Consider the following 24,996-nt stretch of genomic DNA (forward strand, 5'->3'; position numbering starts at 1 on the left):
AGTAACAGAGATTACAGAGATCCAGCAGACACAGACACCTCTCCTACTGTAGAGTAACAGAGACTACAGAGATCCAGCAGACACAGTCACCTCTCCTACTGTAGAGTAACAGAGACTACAGAGATCCAGCAGACAGTCACCTCTCCTACTGTAGAGTAACAGAGACTACAGAGATCCAGCAGACACAGACACATCTCCTACTGTAGAGTAACAGAGACTACAGAGATCCAACAGACACATCTCCTACTGTAGAGTAACAGAGATTACAGAGATCCCGCAGACACAGACACCTCTCCTACTGTAGAGTAACAGAGATTACAGAGATCCAGCAGACACAGACACCTCTCCTACTGTAGAGTAACAGAGACTACAGAGATCCAGCAGACACAGTCACCTCTCCTACTGTAGAGTAACAGAGACTACAGAGATCCAGCAGACAGTCACCTCTCCTACTGTAGAGTAACAGAGACTACAGAGATCCAGCAGACACAGACACATCTCCTACTGTAGAGTAACAGAGACTACAGAGATCCAACAGACACATCTCCTACTGTAGAGTAACAGAGATTACAGAGATCCCGCAGACACAGTCACCTCTCCTACTGTAGAGTAACAGACATTACAGAGATCCAGCAGACACAGTCACCTCTCCTACTGTAGAGTAACAGAGATTACAGAGATCCCACAGACACCTCTCCTACTGTAGAGTAACAGAGATTACAGAGATCCAGCAGACACCTCTCCTACTGTAGAGTAACAGAGACTACAGAGATCCAGCAGACACAGTCACCTCTCCTACTGTAGAGTAACAGAGACTACAGAGATCCAGCAGACAGACACCTCTCCTACTGTAGAGTAACAGAGATTACAGAGATCCAGCAGACACAGTCACCTCTCCTACTGTAGAGTAACAGAGATTACAGAGATCCCACAGACACCTCTCCTACTGTAGAGTAACAGAGATTACAGAGATCCAGCAGACACAGTCACCTCTCCTACTGTAGAGTAACAGAGATTACAGAGATCCCGCAGACACCTCTCCTACTATAGAGTAACAGAGATTACAGAGATCCAGCAGACACAGACACCTCTCCTACTGTAGAGTAACAGAGACTACAGAGATCCAGCAGACACAGACACATCTCCTACTGTAGAGTAACAGAGATTACAGAGATCCCGCAGACACAGACACCTCTCCTACTGTAGAGTAACAGAGATTACAGAGATCCAGCAGACACAGTCACCTCTCCTACTGTAGAGTAACAGAGATTACAGAGATCCCACAGACACCTCTCCTACTGTAGAGTAACAGAGATTACAGAGATCCAGCAGACACCTCTCCTACTGTAGAGTAACAGAGACTACAGATATCCAGCAGACACAGTCACCTCTCCTACTGTAGAGTAACAGAGACTACAGAGATCCAGCAGACACAGACACCTCTCCTACTGTAGAGTAACAGAGATTACAGAGATCCAGCAGACACAGTCACCTCTCCTACTGTAGAGTAACAGAGATTACAGAGATCCCACAGACACCTCTCCTACTGTAGAGTAACAGAGATTACAGAGATCCAGCAGACACAATCACCTCTCCTACTGTAGAGTAACAGAGATTACAGAGATCCAGCAGACACCTCTCCTACTGTAGAGTAACAGAGATTACAGAGATCCAGCAGACACAGGCACCTCTCCTACTGTAGAGTAACAGAGATCAGAGATCCCGCAGACACAGTCACCTCTCCTACTGTAGAGTAACAGAGACTACAGAGATCCAGCAGACACAGACACCTCTCCTACTGTAGAGTAACAGAGACTACAGAGATCCAGCAGACACAGTCACCTCTCCTACTGTAGAGTAACAGAGATTACAGAGATCCCGCAGACACCTCTCCTACTGTAGAGTAACAGAGATTACAGAGATCCAGCAGACACAATCACCTCTCCTACTGTAGAGTAACAGAGATTACAGAGATCCAGCAGACACCTCTCCTACTGTAGAGTAACAGAGATTACAGAGATCCAGCAGACACAGACACCTCTCCTACTGTAGAGTAACAGAGACTACAGAGATCCAGCAGACACAGACACCTCTCCTACTGTAGAGTAACAGAGACTACAGAGATCCAGCAGACAGTCACCTCTCCTACTGTAGAGTAATAGAGACTACAGAGATCCAGCAGACACAGTCACCTCTCCTACTGTAGAGTAACAGAGACTACAGAGATCCAGCAGTCACAGACACCTCTCCTACTGTAGAGTAACAGAGACTACAGAGATCCAGCAGTCACAGACACCTCTCCTACTGTAGAGTAACAGAGACTACAGAGATCCAGCAGACACAGACACATCTCCTACTGTAGAGTAACAGAGATTACAGAGATCCAGCAGACACAGTCACCTCTCCTACTGTAGAGTAACAGAGATTACAGAGATCCCACAGACACCTCTCCTACTGTAGAGTAACAGAGATTACAGAGATCCAGCAGACACCTCTTCTACTGTAGAGTAACAGAGACTACAGATATCCAGCAGACACAGTCACCTCTCCTACTGTAGAGTAACAGAGACTACAGAGATCCAGCAGACACAGACACCTCTCCTACTGTAGAGTAACAGAGATTACAGAGATCCAGCAGACACAGTCACCTCTCCTACTGTAGAGTAACAGAGATTACAGAGATCCCACAGACACCTCTCCTACTGTAGAGTAACAGAGATTACAGAGATCCAGCAGACACAATCACCTCTCCTACTGTAGAGTAACAGAGATTACAGAGATCCAGCAGACACCTCTCCTACTGTAGAGTAACAGAGATTACAGAGATCCAGCAGACACAGACACCTCTCCTACTGTAGAGTAACAGAGACTACAGAGATCCAGCAGACACAGACACCTCTCCTACTGTAGAGTAACAGAGACTACAGAGATCCAGCAGACACAGTCACCTCTCCTACTGTAGAGTAATAGAGACTACAGAGATCCAGCAGACACAGTCACCTCTCCTACTGTAGAGTAACAGAGACTACAGAGATCCAGCAGTCACAGACACCTCTCCTACTGTAGAGTAACAGAGACTATAGAGATCCAGCAGACACAGACACCTCTCCTACTGTAGAGTAACAGAGATCCAGCAGACACAGTCACCTCTCCTACTGTAGAGTAACAGAGATTACAGAGATCCCGCAGACACAGACACCTCTCCTACTGTAGAGTAACAGAGATTACAGAGATCCAGCAGACACCTCTCCTACTGTAGAGTAACAGAGATTACAGAGATCCAGCAGACACAGACACCTCTCCTACTGTAGAGTAACAGAGATCAGAGATCCCGCAGACACAGTCACCTCTCCTACTGTAGAGTAACAGAGACTACAGAGATCCAGCAGACACAGACACCTCTCCTACTGTAGAGTAACAGAGACTACAGAGATCCAGCAGACACAGGCACCTCTCCTACTGTAGAGTAACAGAGACTACAGAGATCCAGCAGACACAGTCACCTCTCCTACTGTAGAGTAACAGAGACTACAGAGATCCAGCAGTCACAGACACCTCTCCTACTGTAGAGTAACAGAGACTACAGAGATCCAGCAGACACAGACACCTCTCCTACTGTAGAGTAACAGAGACTACAGAGATCCAGCAGACACAGTCACCTCTCCTACTGTAGAGTAACAGAGACTACAGAGATCCAGCAGACACAGACACCTCTCCTACTGTAGAGTAACAGAGACTACAGAGATCCAGCAGACACAGTCACCTCTCCTACTGTAGAGTAACAGAGACTACAGAGATCCAGCAGACACAGACACCTCTCCTACTGTAGAGTAACAGAGATTACAGAGATCCAGCAGACACAGTCACCTCTCCTACTGTAGAGTAACAGAGATTACAGAGATCCAGCAGACACCTCTCCTACTGTAGAGTAACAGAGATTACAGAGATCCAGCAGACACAGTCACCTCTCCTACTGTAGAGTAACAGAGACTTCAGAGATCCAGCAGACACCTCTCCTACTGTAGAGTAACAGAGACTACAGAGATCCAGCAGACACAGTCACCTCTCCTACTGTAGAGTAACAGAGACTACAGAGATCCAGCAGACAGACACCTCTCCTACTGTAGAGTAACAGAGATTACAGAGATCCAGCAGTCACAGTCACCTCTCCTACTGTAGAGTAACAGAGACTACAGAGATCCAGCAGTCACAGACACCTCTCCTACTGTAGAGTAACAGAGACTATAGAGATCCAGCAGACACAGACACCTCTCCTACTGTAGAGTAACAGAGATCCAGCAGACACAGTCACCTCTCCTACTGTAGAGTAACAGAGATTACAGAGATCCCGCAGACACAGACACCTCTCCTACTGTAGAGTAACAGAGATTACAGAGATCCAGCAGACACCTCTCCTACTGTAGAGTAACAGAGATTACAGAGATCCAGCAGACACAGACACCTCTCCTACTGTAGAGTAACAGAGATCAGAGATCCCGCAGACACAGTCACCTCTCCTACTGTAGAGTAACAGAGACTACAGAGATCCAGCAGACACAGACACCTCTCCTACTGTAGAGTAACAGAGACTACAGAGATCCAGCAGACACAGGCACCTCTCCTACTGTAGAGTAACAGAGACTACAGAGATCCAGCAGACACAGTCACCTCTCCTACTGTAGAGTAACAGAGACTACAGAGATCCAGCAGTCACAGACACCTCTCCTACTGTAGAGTAACAGAGACTACAGAGATCCAGCAGACACAGACACCTCTCCTACTGTAGAGTAACAGAGACTACAGAGATCCAGCAGACACAGTCACCTCTCCTACTGTAGAGTAACAGAGACTACAGAGATCCAGCAGACACAGACACCTCTCCTACTGTAGAGTAACAGAGACTACAGAGATCCAGCAGACACAGTCACCTCTCCTACTGTAGAGTAACAGAGACTACAGAGATCCAGCAGACACAGACACCTCTCCTACTGTAGAGTAACAGAGATTACAGAGATCCAGCAGACACAGTCACCTCTCCTACTGTAGAGTAACAGAGATTACAGAGATCCAGCAGACACCTCTCCTACTGTAGAGTAACAGAGATTACAGAGATCCAGCAGACACAGTCACCTCTCCTACTGTAGAGTAACAGAGACTTCAGAGATCCAGCAGACACCTCTCCTACTGTAGAGTAACAGAGACTACAGAGATCCAGCAGACACAGTCACCTCTCCTACTGTAGAGTAACAGAGACTACAGAGATCCAGCAGACAGACACCTCTCCTACTGTAGAGTAACAGAGATTACAGAGATCCAGCAGTCACAGTCACCTCTCCTACTGTAGAGTAACAGAGACTACAGAGATCCAGCAGACAGACACCTCTCCTACTGTAGAGTAACAGAGATTACAGAGATCCAGCAGACACAGTCACCTCTCCTACTGTAGAGTAACAGAGATTACAGAGATCCAGCAGACACAGACACTTCTCCTACTGTAGAGTAACAGAGACTACAGAGATCCAGCAGACACAGACACCTCTCCTACTGTAGAGTAACAGAGATTACAGAGATCCAGCAGACACAGTCACCTCTCCTACTGTAGAGTAACAGAGACTACAGAGATCCAGCAGACACAGTCACCTCTCCTACTGTAGAGTAACAGAGACTACAGAGATCCAGCAGACACAGTCACCTCTCCTACTGTAGAGTAACAGAGACTACAGAGATCCAGCAGACACAGTCACCTCTCCTACTGTAGAGTAACAGAGATTACAGAGATCCAGCAGACAGTCACCTCTCCTACTGTAGAGTAACAGAGACTACAGAGATCCAGCCGACACAGACACCTCTCCTACTGTAGAGTAACAGAGACTACAGAGATCCAGCAGACACAGACACCTCTCCTACTGTAGAGTAACAGAGACTACAGAGATCCAGCAGACACAGACACCTCTCCTACTGTAGAGTAACAGAGATTACAGAGATCCAGCAGTCACCTCTCCTACTGTAGAGTAACAGAGACTACAGAGATCCAGCAGACACAGACACCTCTCCTTCTGTAGAGTAACAGAGACTACAGAGATCCAGCAGACACAGACACCTCTCCTACTGTAGAGTAACAGAGACTACAGAGATCCAGCCGACAGTCACCTCTCCTACTGTAGAGTAACATAGACTACAGAGATCCCGCAGACACAGTCACCTCTCCTACTGTAGAGTAACAGAGATTACAGAGATCCAGCAGACACAGTCACCTCTCCTACTGTAGAGTAACAGAGATTACAGAGATCCAGCAGACACAGACACCTCTCCTACTGTAGAGTAACAGAGATTACAGAGATCCAGCAGACAGACACCTCTCCTACTGTAGAGTAACAGAGACTACAGAGATCCAGCAGACACAGACACCTCTCCTACTGTAGAGTAACAGAGATTACAGAGATCCAGCAGACAGACACCTCTCCTACTGTAGAGTAACAGAGACTACAGAGATCCAGCAGACACAGTCACCTCTCCTACTGTAGAGTAACAGAGATTACAGAGATCCAGCCGACAGTCACCTCTCCTACTGTAGAGTAACAGAGACTACAGAGATCCAGCAGACACAGACACCTCTCCTACTGTAGAGTAACAGAGACTACAGAGATCCAGGAGACAGTCACTTCTCCTACTGTAGAGTAACAGAGACTACAGAGATCCAGCAGACACAGACACCTCTCCTACTGTAGAGTAACAGAGACTACAGAGATCCAGCAGACACAGTCACCTCTCCTACTGTAGAGTAACAGAGATTACAGAGATCCAGCAGACACAGACACCTCTCCTACTGTAGAGTAACAGAGATTACAGAGATCCAGCAGACACCTCTCCTACTGTAGAGTAACAGAGACTACAGAGATCCCGCAGACACAGTCACCTCTCCTACTGTAGAGTAACAGAGACTACAGAGATCCAGCAGACACAGACACCTCTCCTACTGTAGAGTAACAGAGACTACAGAGATCCAGCAGACACAGTCACCTCTCCTACTGTAGAGTAACAGAGACTATAGAGATCCAGCAGACACAGTCACCTCTCCTACTGTAGAGTAACAGAGACTACAGAGATCCAGCAGTCAGTCACCTCTCCTACTGTAGAGTAACAGAGATTACAGAGATCCAGCAGACACAGTCACCTCTCCTACTGTAGAGTAACAGAGATTACAGAGATCCAGCAGACACAGACACCTCTCCTACTGTAGAGTAACAGAGACTACAGAGATCCAGCAGACAGTCACCTCTCCTACTGTAGAGTAACAGAGACTACAGAGATCCAGCAGACACAGACACCTCTCCTACTGTAGAGTAACAGAGACTACAGAGATCCAGCAGACACAGTCACCTCTCCTACTGTAGAGTAACAGAATACAGAGATCCAGCAGACACAGTCACCTCTCCTACTGTAGAGTAACAGAGACTACAGAGATCCAGCAGACACAGTCACCTCTCCTACTGTAGAGTAACAGAGACTACAGAGATCCAGCAGACACAGACACCTCTCCTACTGCAGAGTAACAGAGACTACAGAGATCCAGCAGACACAGTCACCTCTCCTACTGTAGAGTAACAGAGACTACAGAGATCCAGCAGTCACAGACACCTCTCCTACTGTAGAGTAACAGAGACTACAGAGATCCAGCAGACACAGTCACCTCTCCTACTGTAGAGTTACAGAGATCCAGCAGACACAGTCACCTCTCCTACTGTAGAGTAACAGAGACTACAGAGATCCAGCAGACACAGTCACCTCTCCTACTGTAGAGTAACAGAGACTACAGAGAACCAGCAGACACAGACACCTCTCCTACTGTAGAGTAACAGAGACTACAGAGATCCAGCAGACACAGTCACCTCTCCTACTGTAGAGTAACAGAGACTACAGAGATCCAGCAGACACAGTCACCTCTCCTACTGTAGAGTAACAGAGACTACAGAGATCCAGCAGACACTTCTCCTACTGTAGAGTAACAGAGATTACAGAGATCCAGCAGTCACAGTCACCTCTCCTACTGTAGAGTAACAGAGACTACAGAGATCCAGCAGACACAGTCACCTCTCCTACTGTAGAGTAACAGAGACTACAGAGATCCAGCCGACACAGTCACCTCTCCTACTGTAGAGTAACAGAGACTACAGAGATCCAGCAGACACAGTCACCTCTCCTACTGTAGAGTAACAGAGACTACAGAGATCCAGCAGACACAGTCACCTCTCCTACTGCAGAGTAACAGAGACTACAGAGATCCAGCAGACACAGACACCTCTCCTACTGTAGAGTAACAGAGACTACAGAGATCCAGCAGACACCTCTCCTACTGTAGAGTAACAGAGACTACAGAGATCGAGCAGACACAGACACCTCTCCTACTGTAGAGTAACAGAGACTACAGAGATCCAGCAGACAGTCACCTCTCCTACTGTAGAGTAACAGAGACTACAGAGAACCAGCAGACACAGACACCTCTCCTACTGTAGAGTAACAGAGACTACAGAGATCCAGCAGACACAGTCACCTCTCCTACTGTAGAGTAACAGAGACTACAGAGATCCAGCAGTCACAGACACCTCTCCTACTGTAGAGTAACAGAGACTACAGAGATCCAGCAGACACAGACACCTCTCCTACTGTAGAGTAACAGAGACTACAGAGATCCAGCAGACACAGACACCTCTCCTACTGTAGAGTAACAGAGACTACAGAGATCCAGCAGACACAGACACCTCTCCTACTGTAGAGTAACAGAGATTACAGAGATCCAGCAGACACAGACACCTCTCCTACTGTAGAGTAACAGAGACTACAGAGATCCAGCAGACACAGTCACCTCTCCTACTGTAGAGTAACAGAGACTACAGAGATCCCGCAGACACAGACACCTCTCCTACTGTAGAGTAACAGAGACTACAGAGATCCAGCAGACACAGACACCTCTCCTACTGTAGAGTAACAGAGACTACAGAGATCCAGCAGACACAGACACCTCTCCTACTGTAGAGTAACAGAGACTACAGAGATCCAGCAGACACAGTCACCTCTCCTACTGTAGAGTAACAGAGACTACAGAGATCCCGCAGACACAGACACCTCTCCTACTGTAGAGTAACAGAGACTACAGAGATCCAGCAGACACAGACACCTCTCCTACTGTAGAGTAACAGAGACTACAGAGATCCAGCAGACATAGGTTATAGTAACAGGTCCACAGTATGTATTGTTCGTTACTGTCTCACAGGCTTCCATGAACATCGCTCTCGCTGTAATCCCAGCCCGTGTTTCCAAGGTGTGGACTGTATGGAGACCTATGAGTACCCAGGGTATCGCTGTGGCCCGTGTCCTCCTGGATCTCATGGCAATGGATCTCACTGTGCAGACATTAATGAGGTATGGACTGGTGGTCTTATGAATTGTGTGTGGTGTGAGGGGATATAACGCTGATTCTACACTTGTTTCCCTCAGTGCTCTCACACCAACCCTTGTTTCACTGGCTCTAAATGCATCAACACGTCTCCTGGATTCCGCTGTGAAGCCTGTCCTCGAGGGTACAGGGGCAACACCGTGTCTGGAGTGGGCACTGACTATGCCAAAGCCAGCAAACAGGTGAGAATAAAATCTGGTGTGATGTGGAGTAAGTGTATGGGGGTCAGGTATGATGTGGAGTAAGTGTATGGGGGTCCGGTGTGATGTGGAGTAAGTGTATGGGGGGTCCGGTGTGATGTGGAGTAAGTGTATGGGGGTCCGGTGTGATGTGGAGTAAGTGTATGGGGGTCAGGTTTGATGTGGAGTAAGTGTATGGGGGTCTGGTGTGATGTGGAGTAAGTGTATGAGGGGTCCGGTATGATGTGGAGTAAGTGTATGAGGGGTCCGGTATGATGTGGAGTAAGTGTATGGGGGTCCGGTGTGATGTGGAGTAAGTGTATTGGGGTCCGTTGTGATGTGGAGTAAGTGTATGGGGGTCCGGTGTGATGTGGAGTAAGTGTATGGGGGTCCGGTGTGATGTGGAGTAAGTGTATGGGGGTCCGGTGTGATGTGGAGTAAGTGTATGGGGGTCCGGTGTGATGTGGAGTAAGTGTATGGGGGTCCGGTGTGATGTGGAGTAAATGTATGAGGGGTACGGTGTGATGTGGAGTAAGTGTATGAGGGGTCCGGTGTGATGTGGAGTAAGTGTATGAGGGGTCCGGTGTGATGTGGAGTAAGTGTATGAGGGGTCCGGTGTGATGTGGAGTACGTGTATGAAGGGTCCGGTGTGATGTGGAGTAAGTGTATGGGGGTTCGGTGTGATGTGGAGTAAGTGTATGGGGGTCCGGTGTGATGTGGAGTAAGTGTATGGGGGTCCGGTGTGATGTGGAGTAAGTGTATGGGGGTCCGGTGTGATGTGGAGTAAGTGTATGGGGGTCCGGTGTGATGTGGAGTAAGTTTATGGGGGTCCGGTGTGATGTGGAGTAAGTCTCTCGTGGTCTTCCATCCCCCTCAGGTTTGCGTGGACATTGATGAATGTAATGATGGGAATAACGGCGGCTGCGCAGCAAATTCGGTCTGTACGAATACGGTGGTAAGTCTCCGCGTCCCCGCATCTCCCCTCCCCGTGTCCCTTTCATTGTACTCACCCCTGTTGTGTCTTTTCAGGGCTCCTATAAGTGTGGGCCCTGTAAGGCGGGATTTGTTGGAAACCAGTCTATGGGATGTGCGCCTAAGAAGTCGTGCGTCGGCCCGGCCTTCAACCCCTGCCATGTGAACGCGCACTGTGTATTTGAGAGGAACGGCGCTGTCACGTGTGCGGTAAGTCCCGGCGTCTCGTCCCGTGTTCCCGCTGGCAGTCCCTCCTGATTTGCTCATTGTCTGTCTCCTCGCAGTGTAATGTCGGCTGGGCAGGAAACGGATACACGTGCGGCCGAGACACGGACATTGATGGATATCCCGATGAGCCGATGCCGTGTATCGACAACAACAAGCACTGCCGCCAGGTGCGATGAGGAATTAACGGACGGTCCTGGGATGGCGGCCGGGGTAGAGGGCGGCTGAAGACTCGCTGGTCTTGGTGGCCCCCTAGCTCTGTAGACTCGCTGGTCTTAGTGGCCCCCCAGCTCTGTAGACTCGCTGGTCTTAGTGGCTCCCCAGCTCTGTAGACTCGCTGGTCTTAGTGGCTCCCCAGCTCTGTAGACTCGCTGGTCTTAGTGGCTCCCCAGCTCTGTAGACTCGCTGGTCTTAGTGGCCCCCCAGCTCTGTAGACTCGCTGGTCCCAGTAGCCCCCCAGTTCTGTAGACTCGCTGGTCCCAGTAGCCCCCCAGCTCTGTAGACTCGCTGGTCCCAGTAGTCCCCCAGCTCTGTAGACTCGCCGTTCTTAGTGGTCCCCCAGCTCTGTAGACTCGCCGGTCTTAGTTGCCCCCCAGCTCTGTAGACTCGCTGGTCTTAGTGGCCCCCCAGCTCTGTAGACTCGCTGGTCCCAGTAGCCCCCCAGCTCTGTAGACTCGCTGGTCCCAGTAGCCCCCCAGCTCTGTAGACTCGCTGGTCCCAGTAGCCCCCCAGCTCTGTAGACTCGCTGGTCCCAGTAGCCCCCCAGCTCTGTAGACTCGCCGTTCTTAGTGGTCCCCCAGCTCTGTAGACTCGCCGGTCTTAGTTGCCCCCCAGCTCTGTAGACTCGCCAGTCTTCGTTGCCCCCCAGCCTTGTAGACTCGCTGGTCCCAGTAACCCCCCCTTTGATGATCTATTTCTGCAGGATAACTGTAGGCTTACACCAAACTCTGGCCAGGAGGACGCGGATAATGACGGGATCGGAGACCAGTGCGATGAGGACGCGGATGGTGACGGTATTAAGAACGTTGAGGTAACACGGAGCCGGGCGCAGTCATAGGCGTGCTCTTCTCCTGAGGACCACATTCCTCCAGGTGGTGACCAGGGTCTTGTCTTTCAGGATAACTGCCGGCTTGTGCCCAACAAGGACCAGCAGAACTCAGACACCGACTCATTTGGCGACGCCTGTGACAATTGTCCCAATGTCCCCAACAATGATCAGAAAAACACCGACGCCAACGGAGAGGGAGACGCCTGTGACAATGACATTGATGGGGACGGTGAGTGACCGCGGCTGGGGGTCATGTGAGCAGCGTCCCTGCAGGGACCTCATACTCTCCCACTATCCTGAGCGGCAGGCAGCACCCCCTCTCAGAGACAGATGCGCTGACAGAAGAGATCGGAGCAGTTACTGTACGCCTGAGAAATCTCACATCCCCTCGAAACTTAACACAAAAACACCAAACTTACAGTTTACTGACAGGGAGGAGCGGCGGCCATGACACCTGTCAGTAAGGAGGGAATTCTCACCACTGATAAATGTCACCCAATATATATGTGCTTCTATACATGCCGGCCTATATACATATATATATATGAGTGTTTATGTGCTTCTATACATGCCGGCCTTTATACATATATATGAGTGTGTATGTGATTCTATACATGCCGGCCTTTATACATATATATGAGTGTGTATGTGCTTCTATACATGCCGGCCTATATACATATATATGAGTGTGTATGTGCTTCTATACATGCCGGCCTATATACATATATATGAGTGTGTATGTGCTTCTATACATGCCGGCCTATATACATATATATGAGTGTGTATGTACTTCTATACATGCCGGCCTATATACATATATATGAGTGTGTATGTGCTTCTATACATGCCGGCCTATATACATATATATATGAGTGTGCATGTGCTTCTATACATGCCGGCCTATATACATATATATGAGTGTGTATGTGCTTCTATACATGCCGGCCTATATACATATATATGAGTGTGTATGTGCTTCTATACATGCCGGCCTATATACATATATATGAGTGTGTATGTGCTTCTATACATGCCGGCCTATATACATATATATGAGTGTTTATGTGCTTCTATACATGCTGGCCTATATACATATATATGAGTGTGTATGTGCTTCTATACATGCCGGCCTATATACATATATATGAGTGTGTATGTGCTTCTATACATGCCGGCCTATATACATATATATGAGTGTGTATGTGCTTCTATACATGCCGGCCTATATACATATATATGTGTGTGTGTATGTGCTTCTATACATGCCGGCCTATATACATATATATGAGTGTGCATCTGTGCTTCTATACATGCCGGCCTATATACATATGAGTGTGTATGTGCTTCTAAACATGCTGGCCTATATACATATATATGAGTGTGTATGTGCTTCTATACATGCCGGCTTATATACATATGAGTGTGTATGTGCTTCTATACATGCCAGCCTATATACATATATATGAGTGTGTATCTGTGCTTCTATACATGCCGGCGTATATACACATATATGAGTGTGTATGCGCTTCTATACATGCCGGCCTATATACATATATATGACTGTGTATGTGCTTCTATACATGCCGGCCTATATACATATATATGAGTGTGTATGTGCTTCTGTACATGCCGGCCTATATACATATATAGGAGTGTGTATGTGCTTCTGTACATGCCGGCCTATATACATATATATGAGTGTGTATGTGATTCTATACATGCCGGCCTATATACATATATATGAGTGTGTATGTGATTCTATACATGCCGGCCTATATACATATATATGAGTGTGTATGTGCTTTTATACATGCCGGCCTATATACATATATATGAGTGTGTATGTGCTTTTATACATGCCGGCCTATATACATATATATATGAGTGTGTATGTGCTTCTATACATGCCGGCCTATATACACATATGAGTGTGTATGCGCTTCTATACCTGCCGGCCTATATACACATATATGAGTGTGTCTGTGCTTCTATACATGCCGGCCTATATACAAATATATGAGTGTGTATGTGATCCTATACATGCCGGCCTATATACAAATATATGAGTGTATGTGATCCTATACATGCCGGCCTATATACATATATATGACTGTGTATGTGCTTCTATACATGCCGGCCTATATACATATATATGAGTGTGTATGTGATTCTATACATGCCGGCCTATATACATATATATGAGTGTACGTGCTTCTATACATGCCGGCCTATATACATATATATGAGTGTGTATGTGCTTCTATACATGCCGGCCCATATACATATATATGAGTGTGTATGTGCTTCTATACATGCCGGCCCATATACATATATATGAGTGTGTATGTGCTTCTATACATGCCGGCCTATATACATATATATGAGTGTGTATGTGCTTCTATACATGCCGGCCTATATACATATATATATATGAGTGTTTATGTGCTTCTATACATGCCGGCCTTTCTACATATATATGAGTGTGTATGTGATTCTATACATGCCGGCCTTTATACATATATATGAGTGTGTATCTGTGCTTCTATACATGCCGGCCTATATACATATATATGAGTGTGTATGTGCTTCTATACATGCCGGCCTATATACATATATATGAGTGTGTATGTGCTTCTATACATGCCGGCCTATATACATATATATGAGTGTGTATGTGCTTCTATACATGCCGGCCTATATACATATATATGAGTGTGTATGTGCTTCTATACATGCCGGCCTATATACATATATATGAGTGTGTATGTGCTTCTATACATGCCGGCCTATATACATATATATATGAGTGTGTATGTGCTTCTATACATGCCGGCCTATATACATATATATGAGTGTGTATGTGCTTCTATACATGCCGGCCTATATACATATATATGAGTGTGTATGTGCTTCTATACATGCCGGCCTATATACATATATATGAGTGTGTATGTGCTTCTATACATGCCGGCCTATATACATATATATGAGTGTTTATGTGCTTCTATACATGCTGGCCTATATACATATATATGAGTGTGTATGTGCTTCTATACATGCCGGCCTATATACATATATATGAGTGTGTATGTGCTTCTATACATGCCGGCCTATATACATATATATGAGTGTGTATGTGCTTCTATACATGCCGGCCTATATACATATATATGAGTGTGTATGTGCTTCTATACATGCCGGCCTATATACATATATATGTGTGTGTGTATGTGCTTCTATAAATGCCGGCCTATATACATATGAGTGTGTATGTGCTTCTATACATGCTGGCCTATATACATATATATGAGTGTGTATGTGCTTCTATACATGCCGGCTTATATACATATGAGTGTGTATGTGCTTCTATACATGCCGGCCTATATACATATATATGAGTGTGTATGTGCTTCTATACATGCCGGCCCATATACATATATATGAGTGTGTATGTGCTTCTATACATGCCGGCCTATATACATATATATGAGTGTGTATGTGCTTCTATACATGCCGGCCTATATACATATATATGACTGTGTATGTGCTTCTATACATGCCGGCCTATATACATCCAAGCACTCTCTAAGCGAGAAAAAAAATTGTATTGCTGCCCCTAGCAACGATTTTCCGCTTGGAGCAGCAAAAGTCCTTTTAAATAGGTGTATGTCTCTTTAAGACCGTGCCCACATCGGCCACCCTATGAGAGGGTTTAGCATCAGGAGAGGTTGGTACAGCGGTTTCTTTGTAGCCAGAGACAGGGACACCGTGCATTAAAAGTCATAACAGGGCTTTGCCTGTGTTTTTATTCTTGTCAAAGAAACAGCCTCTTGTACAACAAGGCAAAATACAAAATAAATCCTGCTCGTCTGAGCACTAACTAAACAAGATATTATCTAACTATACCAAGTGCCTTCCTACCAGGCACTGGATACAAAGTAACACAGGTCTTTACTCACATAGAATACAGGCTAATCCAGACTTAGTAGTCTCCGGTCTGAGTCAGGGGTGAGACTCCCACACACTGTGTCTGCACCTTTTTATACACAGGCTACAGGTGCAGCTAATTGAGCAGCAGCCTTGTCCTACAAACAGAGATGGACTAGGGATTGGGGAACCCGCCCTTCTCTTCCCCAATCCAACTCCAGGCCCATTTTTCCGGCTTTTCCTTAAGCCGAGATTGGAAAGCTAGAGCTTTCTATTGCAAGAACTACTCATTCCCTGGAGCCTAGGATACATATGACAGGATTCTAGGGGAAATGTACCTTCCCTCAATGACTTTACTGTCTCACAACATATTAATGTCCATGTGGTTTTACACTTTTGTACTCCTGTACAGGCATCCCGAATATGCTGGATAATTGTGCCAAAGTGCCGAATCCTCTGCAGACAGACAGAGATCTGGATGGTGTGGGAGATGCCTGTGACAGCTGCCCCGAGACCAGCAACCCCACACAGGTAATAATACTCCTGTAGTCTCATACCCCTATATACCTGCCCTCTAGAACTGTAGGTGATATATATATCTGACCTCTATAGCTGTAGGTGATATATATATCTGACCTCTATAGCTGTAGGTGATATATATATCTGACCTCTATAACTGTAGGTGATATATATATATACCTGTCCTTTATAGCTGTAGGTGATATATATATATCTGACCTCTATAGCTGTAGGTGATATATACCTGTCCTCTATAGCTGTAGGATATATATATATATATTGATATGTTTTTTTCTCCCTCCAGTCAGATGCTGACAGTGATCTGGTGGGCGACATGTGTGACACTAATCAGGACAGGTGAGCCACATACTTCCTGTAGGGGTTTTCTACAGGTGGAGCGGTCTCCAGTGCTGGATCGTGGGTGACTGGTGGGTGACGGTCTCTGCACCCGCACCTTGATGTCTCCTCGTCTGGTCTGATGCTGGGTGGACGGTGATCATTCAGGGGATGTTGGGTAAGAGGCCTCATCGTCTGAAACTCCTCATTCCTCAGGGATGGTGATGGTCACCAGGACACCAAGGACAATTGTCCCGACATTCCCAACAGTTCCCAGCTGGATTCAGACAATGACGGTATTGGAGATGAGTGCGACCAGGATGATGACAACGATGGAATTCCAGACTACATCCCCCCAGGACCGGACAACTGCCGGCTCATCCACAACCCCAACCAGAAGGACACGGACGGTAAGCGGATCGGGAGCAGTTATCGGGAGAGGGTAGGGGCGCGAGACGTGGAGGTAATGAGCGCTCGGTGTACCTGCAGGGGACGGCATCGGAGACGTGTGCGAGGTGGATTTTGATAATGACTCTGTGGCTGATCATCACGATGTCTGTCCCGAGAGCGCAGAGGTGACCCTCACCGACTTCAGGGCCTATCAGACCGTCATTCTGGATCCAGAGGGCGATGCTCAAATCGATCCAAACTGGGTGGTGTTAAACCAGGTAATGTCCCTGCCGTTATAATGTCCGTGTAACACGGCCCCACGCTGCATGCCCCCCGCTACATCCCTCCACCCGCTGCGTCCTCCCCGCTACATCCCCCCCCACCCGCTGCGTCCTCCCACGCTGCATGCCCCCCGCTACATCCCCCCACCTGCTGCGTCCTTCCATGCCCCCCTCTACATCCCCCCACCCGCTGTGTCCTCCCCGCTACATCCCCCCACCCGCTGCGTCCTCCCATGCTGCATGCCCCCCCGCTACATCCCTCCACCCGCTGTGTCCTCCCACGCTGCATGCCCCCACCCCGCTACATCCCTCCCGCTGCGTCCTCCCACGCCCCATGCCCCCCTCTACATCCCCCCACCCGCTGCGTCCTCCCACGCCCCATGCCCCCCTCTACATCCCCCCACCCGCTGCGTCCTCCCATGCCCCCCTCTACATCCCCCCATCCGCTGCGTCCTCCCACGCCGCATGCCCCCCCGCTACCTCCCTCCCGCTGCGACCTCCCATGCCGCATGCCCCCCCACCCGTTGTGTCCTCCCACGCTGCATGCCCCCCCGCTACATCCCTCCACCCGCTGCGTCCTCCCACGCCGCATGCCCCCCTCTACATCCCTCCCTCCCGCTGCATCCTCCCACGCCGCATGCCCCCCCGCTACATCCCCCCACCTGTTGGGTCCTCCCACGCCGCATGCCCCCCCGCTACATCCCACCCGCTGCGACCTCCCACGCCGCATGCCCCCCTCTACATCCCTCCCGCTGCGACCTCCCAAGCCGCATGCCCCCCCTCTACATCCCTCCCGCTGCGACCTCCCACGCCGCATGCCCCCCCACTACATCCCCCTACCTGCTGCGTCCTCCCACGCCGCATGCCCCCCGCTACATCCCCCCACCTTTTGCGTCCTCCCACGCCGCATGCCCCCCCGCTACATCCCTCCCTCCCGCTGCGACCTCCCACGCCGCATGCCCCCCTCTACATCCCTCCCGCTGCGACCTCCCACGCCGCATGCCCCCCCACTACATCCCCCCACCCGCTGAGTCTTCCCACGCTGCATGCCCCCCCACTACTTCCCCCCGATCCGTCCCCTTTACACGTGCTCCTGTCTATGACACAATCATTACAGGGGCTCAGTGCTCCCCAACACCAAAGTAGCGCAGCAGTATGTGCGGGGTAAGGCTGGACCTTCACTCCTATTATCCGCAGCCTCCCTGGTTATACTGGATGATACTGTCGTGTCTCCACATGGCGGGTCATAGACTGTGGGCTCCTCCATTGGTGTCCAGCGCTGTGATATGTGTTATGCGGGGTTTGCTAGTCCTTCACCAGGGCGACTGTCGGGATCTAACGGGATGGAGCTTCCTGTTCAGCCATTTATTTCCACTGGAGATAAGTGGCTCCGGCGCTGTTTATCCCCCCATTTCTAATGAATTGGGGGAGTGAGGACTAAGCCAGTGTTCACCTCCCCTGGTGTAATTCTCTGACCCCTTGTACTGCCCTGGAGGACCGTGGATAATTAGGATCAGCAGCGGATGATGGTTGTGGATCCTCCATGTTGTATTGACTTCTTCCTTGGTGTCATCCTGGCAGGGGATGGAGATCGTGCAGACTATGAACAGTGATCCAGGCCTGGCAGTAGGTAAGAGGACATATAATGGTGACTAAGCTGCCCCTCCCCGCTCAGCGCCAGCCGTAACCCCTCACAACCCCTGCCCGGCGCCAGCCGTGAACCCTCACACCCCGGCACCTGCCGTGACCCCTCACCCCCCCCAGCGCAGTGCCAGCCGTGACCCCTCACACCCCAGCCCAGCGCCAGCCATGACCCCTCACACCCCCGCCCGGCGCCAGCCGTGACCCCTCACACCCCCGCCCAGCGCCAGCCGTAACCCCTCACACCCCCGTCCTGCGCCAGCCGTGACCCCTCACACTCCCAGCCCAGTGCCAGCTGTGACCCCTCACACCCCCGCCCAGCGCCAGCCGTGACCCCTCGCACCCCCGGCCGGCGCCAGCACCTTCTCCTGAGTCTCCTCTCTTGCAGGGTACACCGCTTTCAATGGTGTGGACTTTGAGGGGACCTTCCATGTGAACACGGTCACGGATGATGACTACGCTGGCTTCATTTTCAGCTACCAGGACAGCGCCAGTTTCTATGTAGTCATGTGGAAGCAGACGGAGCAGACATATTGGCAGGCTACACCGTTCAGAGCTGTGGCGGAGCCGGGCCTGCAGCTGAAGGTGAGGAATTCCAGGAGTCACTACAGAGGGTCGTACCCGAGCAGAGCTGCCCCCCAACTATTCATTATTAGGCTGCTCCACCCTCTGCAGTATACATGACCCCTAATATTATACATGACCCCCTAATAATATACATGACCCCCTAATATTATAAATGATCCCCCGTAACATGATCTCAGTATATTATACATGCTGGTTTTGACTTGACTCTTTTTTTCCCTTCTTGGGGGGCTCTGTGGTTGAGGGCTCTGTGGCGGGGGGCTCCATGGCGGGGGGCTCCGTGGTAGGGGGCTCTGTGGTCAGGGGGCTCTGTGGTCAGGGGCTCTCTGTGGTCGGGGGCTCTCTGTGGTGGGGGGCTCCGTGGTCGGGCTCTGTAGTCGGGGGGTTCTGTAGTCGGGGGGCTCTGTGGAGGGGGGGCTCTGTGGAGGAGGGCTCTGTGGTTGGGGGCTCTGTTGGGGGCTCTGGTGGGGGCTCTGTGGTTGGAGGCTCTGGTCGGGGGCTCTGTGGCGGGGGGCTCTGTGGCGGGGGGCTCTGTGGCGGGGGGCTCTGTGGTTGGGGGCTCTGTGGTTGGGGGCTCTGTGGTTGGGGGCTCTGTGGCTGGGGGCTCTGTGGTTGGGGGCTCTGTGGCTGGGGGCTCTGTGGTTGGGGGCTCTGTGGTTGGGGGCTCTGTGGTGGGGGGCTCTGTGGTGGGGGCTCCGTGGCGGTGCCTACATGTTAATCCAGCTCCATCATATCATTGAACTCTTCTTCTCCAGGCGGTGAAGTCAAAGACAGGACCCGGAGAATATCTGCGGAACGCCCTGTGGCACACGGGACACACCGCTGACCAGGTGCGCCTGCTCTGGAAGGACCCCCGCAACGTTGGCTGGAAGGACAAGAGCTCGTACCGCTGGCAGCTGATGCATCGGCCCCAAGTGGGCTATATCAGGTAAGATCATGCAGTCAGTACCATGTACTTATGTGAGATGTCAGGGGACTGTGCTGCGGAGCTTGCACTCTAGTACCACCTGACTCTCCTCCCTCCACCTCTACAACATCCCCTCTATTTATTATATGCAGCCATTGGGGGGTTCATTTTAAGTATATCCAGAAAGGGGGGGACTCGTCAAAATGTGCCGAATATCCCCTCTTCTTGTTCACTGAAGCGATGATATCAGCGGGGAGCGAGGCCGCAACCCCCCCCCCCCAACACAATCCCTGTCAGGAATAAGAGCGAGCCGCCTTTCATATGGAAAGTGGATGAACAATACTCTGCTTCTGGGAACTGGATTGTGCTGTGCCCCTGGAGGTGACCTCGTGCTGGGCTTCCTAATAACGCCCTCCACTGTGCCCGCCAGCGATGAGGTCATGGCATGGGAGAGCTGGCAGATTAACCAGATGCTATGTGGCCTCCTGTAGAAACCAGTGGGGCTCACTGCAGCCACAACAAAAGGTTAACGACGAGCTGCAGAACTCTGGGAGAAGGAGTATTGTAGATGGATCTGCTGGGGGTCTGTGCTTTACTGTCCTGTAATATGTGACGTCCCCTCAGGGTGAAGCTGTATGAGGGTGTGGATCTGGTGGCTGACTCCGGGGTGCTCATAGACACCACGATGCGGGGAGGACGACTGGGGGTCTTCTGCTTCTCTCAAGAAAACATCATCTGGTCCAACTTACAGTATAGATGTAATGGTGAGTGTGAACAGGTGACTATGGAGACCGTAGACCGAAGAGAATGGTGAGCGGGTGTAATAGTAACTAGCATGTATGGATGTACGGGTGTGAAGGCGGGTGTAATGTGTGAAGACGGGTGTAATGTGTGTATGGGTGTGAGGGCGGGTGTAATGTGTGTATGGGTGTGAAGGCGGGTGTAATGTGTGTATGGGTGTGAAGGCGGGTGTAATGTGTGTATGGGTGTGACGGCGGGTGTAATGTGTGTATGGGTGTGAAGGCGGGTGTAATGTGTGTATGGGTGTGACGGCGGGTGTAATGTGTGTATGGGTGTGAAGGCGGGTGTAATGTGTGTATGTGTGAAGGCGGGTGTAATGGGTGTGAAGGCGGGTATAATGTGTGTATGGGTGTGAAGGCGGGTGTAATGTGTGTATGGGTGTGAAGGCGGGTGTAATGTGTGTATGGGTGTGAAGGCGGGTGTAATGTGTGTATGGGTGTGACAGCGGGTGTAATGTGTGTTGGGTGTGAAGGCGGGTGTAATATGTGTATGGGTGTGAAGGCGGGTGTAATGTGTGAAGGCGGGTGTAATGTGTGTATGGGTGTGAAGGCGGGTGTAATGTGTGTATGGGTGTGAAGGCGGGTGTAATGTGTGTATGGGTGTGAAGGCGGGTGTAATGTGTGTACGGGTGTGAAGGCGGGTGTAATGTGTGTACGGGTGTGAAGGCGGGTGTAATGTGTGTACGGGTGTGAAGGCGGGTGTAATGTGTGTACGGGTGTGAAGGCGGGTGTAATGTGTGTACGGGTGTGAAGGCGGGTGTAATGTGTGTACGGGTGTGAAGGCGGGTGTAATGTGTGTACGGGTGTGAAGGCGGGTGTAATGTGTGTACGGGTGTGAAGGCGGGTGTAATGTGTGTACGGGTGTGAAGGCGGGTGTAATGTGTGTACGGGTGTAATGTGTGTACAGGTGTGAAGGCGGGTGTAATGTGTGGGTGTGAATTACTAGCAGGTGTGTTTGGTGGTAGGTATGTATGGGGGTGCAGGTATGTATGGTGGCAGGTATGTATGGTGGCAGGTGTGTTTCTGGGGTGCAGGTGTGTTTGGGGAGTGCAGGTGTGTATGATGGTAGGTGTTTATGGTGGTAGGTGTATTTGGTGGCAGGTGTGGATGGTGGCAGGTGTGTTTGGTGGTGTAGGTGTGTTTGGCGGAGGCAGGTGTGTTTGGCGGTGGCAGGTGTGTTTGGGGGATGGCAGGTGTGTTTGGGGGTGCAGGTGTGTTTGGGTGGTGGCAGGTGTGTTTGGTGGTGGCAGGTGTGTTTGGGGGTGCAGGTGTATTTGGCGGATGCAGGTGTGTTTTGGGGATGCAGGTGTGTTTGGGTGGTAGGTGTGTTTTGGGGTGCAGGTGTGTTTGGGGGGTGCAGGTGTGTTTGGTGGTAGGTGTGTTTGGGTGGTGCAGGTGTGTTTGGGTGGTGCAGGTGTGTTTTGTGGTAGGTGTGTTTGGGGGGTGCAAGTGTGGAGGGTGGTAGGTGTGTATGGTGGCAGGTGTGGATGGTGGCAGGTGTGGAGGGCGGCAGGTGTGGATGGCGGCAGGTGTGGATGTTGGCAGGTGTGGATGTTGGTAGGTGTGTATGGTGGCAGGTGTGGATGGTGGCCGGTGTGGAGGGCGGCAGGTGTGGAGGGCGGCAGGTGTGGATGTTAGCAGGTGTGGATGTTGGCAGGTGTGGATGTTGGTAGGTGTGCATGGTGGCAGGTGTGTATGGGTGTAGATGTTACACGTGTGGGAGACTGTGGAGCTACGTTGGGGGGTGTGGGCTTGTTTTGCTGTTCTCACCGTTTTCTTTTCCTGGCAGACACCATTCCCGAAGACTTTGAGCCGTACAGGCGGATTCTACTGGAAGGGCGAGAATAAACCTCCTACCCCACAGTTATGTGTTTCCACCCTACCGTGCCTGGGTCTGTGGTCAGAATGTGCCAAGGGGGCTAAGTACATTCCATGTATGGAGACAAATGGTGCCCTGAACGTCCACACATGGAGGAGAGGACCCGACTTCTCTCTCTCTCACCCGATTTTGCATCCTTATGGGAGAACCAAGATCCTTGCTGCCAGTGAGAGCATTGTAATGACTGGTTCTGCTGGAGGGGGACATAACATGGACATGGGACTAGAACTGCACTTGCCTGGACCGGGTCTTCAGCTGGTGGCATCTCACACCCTTCTGCTCCATGTCCCACAACTACTCATAAAGTTTTTGAGTTTTTTTAGTGTTTGCCTTTTGTGTGGTGTCTTGATACTTTGCAGGAGGGTCGATAATGATGCCCCCTGGGATATAAATCCCATAATTATTCCGAGGTTTACCATCATATGACCTGAGCCGCCCTCAGGTAAAGAATTGTCATGACTGAGGAATTCTCATAGGGAGAACCCTTTGCAATATGGAAGATCGGCGCAGTAGATGGCATGTTTCGGGTACAGAATTATACCAGGTGGCAGGGGGGGGTGAGGCAGTGTTTTACTTGTGGGGTCAGTGTGTTGGTTGTGCATTTAAAGAAATGTGGGTGGTGGAAGAATTGAGCTGATATATCAGTTGGGGGCTGTTGCATGATGAAACAATAAGGTGGCGATGTGGAAGGAGGAATGAGGAGTTGCGTCTGTTGGGCAGTGGAGGGATGGGGAGACATGCAGGTCGGGGACTGGAGGAATGAGGCAATGTCGGTAGGGCACTGGAGGAATAGGGAGGTACATTGGTGGGTACTGGAGGTATGAGGTGATGTATCAGTGAGGTGATGGATGAATGAGACGTTCTGGTCGTGTACTGGAGGAATGAAGAGATGTCTGTGGAGCGGTGGAGGAATGAGTAGATATATTGGTGGGTACTGGAGGTATGAGGAGATGTATCAGTGCAGTGGTTGAGGAATGAGGACACGTCTCTTGGGTGCTGGAGGAATAAATTATGTAGCGGTGGAGAAATAAGGAGAGGTGTCTGTTGGGTGGTGGAGGAATGAGCGTCTGTTGGATATTGGAGGAATGAGGAGACAATCTGTCGGGTGCTGAAAGGATAAGGAGACGTGCTGGTCAGTAACTGGTGGCATAAAGAGATATCTGTTGGGTGGTGGAGAAATGGGAAACGCATCTGTTGGTTACTGGAGGAATGAGGGTACTTGCTGGTTGATTACTGAAGAATTAGGAGACTAATCCGTTGGGTGGTAAAAGAATGAGGAGACATCCATTGGGTGGTGTAGGGATGAGGAGACGCGTCTGTTGGGTGATAGAGGTATTAGGTAATGCATCTTGGGTGGTGCAGAATGGAGGAGATTTGTCTGTTGGGTACCAAAGGTATAAGGAGACGCGTGTGTCGAGTGGTGGGACTGAGGAGATGCGGTTGTTGCATATTGGAGGAATGAGGAGACGCATCTTTCGGGTACTGAAAAGATAAGGAGATATGCTGGTTGGTTACTTGGGGAATGAGGAGGTGTATTGTGGGGTTCTAGAGGAATGAGATGTCTGGTGGATGGATGAGGAGATGTATCGGTGGGGTTCTGGAGGAATGAGGAGATGTATCGGTGGGGTTCTGGGGGAATGAGGAGATGTATCGGTGGGGTTCTGGGGGAATGAGGAGATATATTGTGGGGTTCTGGGGGAATGAGATGTCTGGTGGAGGAATGAGAAGATGTATCGGTGGGGTTTTGGGGGAATGAGATGTCTGGTGGATGGATGAGATGTATTGGTGGGGTTCTGGGGGAATGAGGAGATATATTGTGGGGTTCTGGAGGAATGAGATGCCTGGTGGATGGT

The 24,996-nt window shown here is 50.0% G+C and overlaps 1 protein-coding gene across 1 annotated transcript in view; it reads left to right on the forward strand.

Annotated features, from left to right (window-relative positions):
* Positions 1-23,470, forward strand: part of LOC142719519 (thrombospondin-3-like) — a 105,315-nt gene extending 81,845 nt beyond the window's left edge. Inside the window, exons 8-23 of the mRNA XM_075848783.1 lie at positions 9,272-9,420; positions 9,496-9,636; positions 10,511-10,588; positions 10,663-10,815; positions 10,890-11,000; positions 11,753-11,860; positions 11,948-12,107; positions 16,218-16,336; positions 16,629-16,681; positions 16,877-17,070; positions 17,150-17,328; positions 18,913-18,961; positions 19,361-19,557; positions 20,313-20,485; positions 21,089-21,228; positions 23,054-23,470. Of these exons, the coding sequence (XP_075704898.1) occupies positions 9,272-9,420; positions 9,496-9,636; positions 10,511-10,588; positions 10,663-10,815; positions 10,890-11,000; positions 11,753-11,860; positions 11,948-12,107; positions 16,218-16,336; positions 16,629-16,681; positions 16,877-17,070; positions 17,150-17,328; positions 18,913-18,961; positions 19,361-19,557; positions 20,313-20,485; positions 21,089-21,228; positions 23,054-23,112 (2,063 nt within the window). The 3' untranslated portion in view covers positions 23,113-23,470. The remainder of the gene's footprint in view (positions 1-9,271; positions 9,421-9,495; positions 9,637-10,510; positions 10,589-10,662; positions 10,816-10,889; positions 11,001-11,752; positions 11,861-11,947; positions 12,108-16,217; positions 16,337-16,628; positions 16,682-16,876; positions 17,071-17,149; positions 17,329-18,912; positions 18,962-19,360; positions 19,558-20,312; positions 20,486-21,088; positions 21,229-23,053) is intronic.
* Positions 23,471-24,996: the final 1,526 nt, after the last annotated feature.

Source organism: Rhinoderma darwinii, unplaced genomic scaffold, assembly GCF_050947455.1.
Source record: "Rhinoderma darwinii isolate aRhiDar2 unplaced genomic scaffold, aRhiDar2.hap1 Scaffold_483, whole genome shotgun sequence".
Classification (NCBI taxonomy): Eukaryota; Metazoa; Chordata; class Amphibia; order Anura; family Rhinodermatidae; genus Rhinoderma; species Rhinoderma darwinii.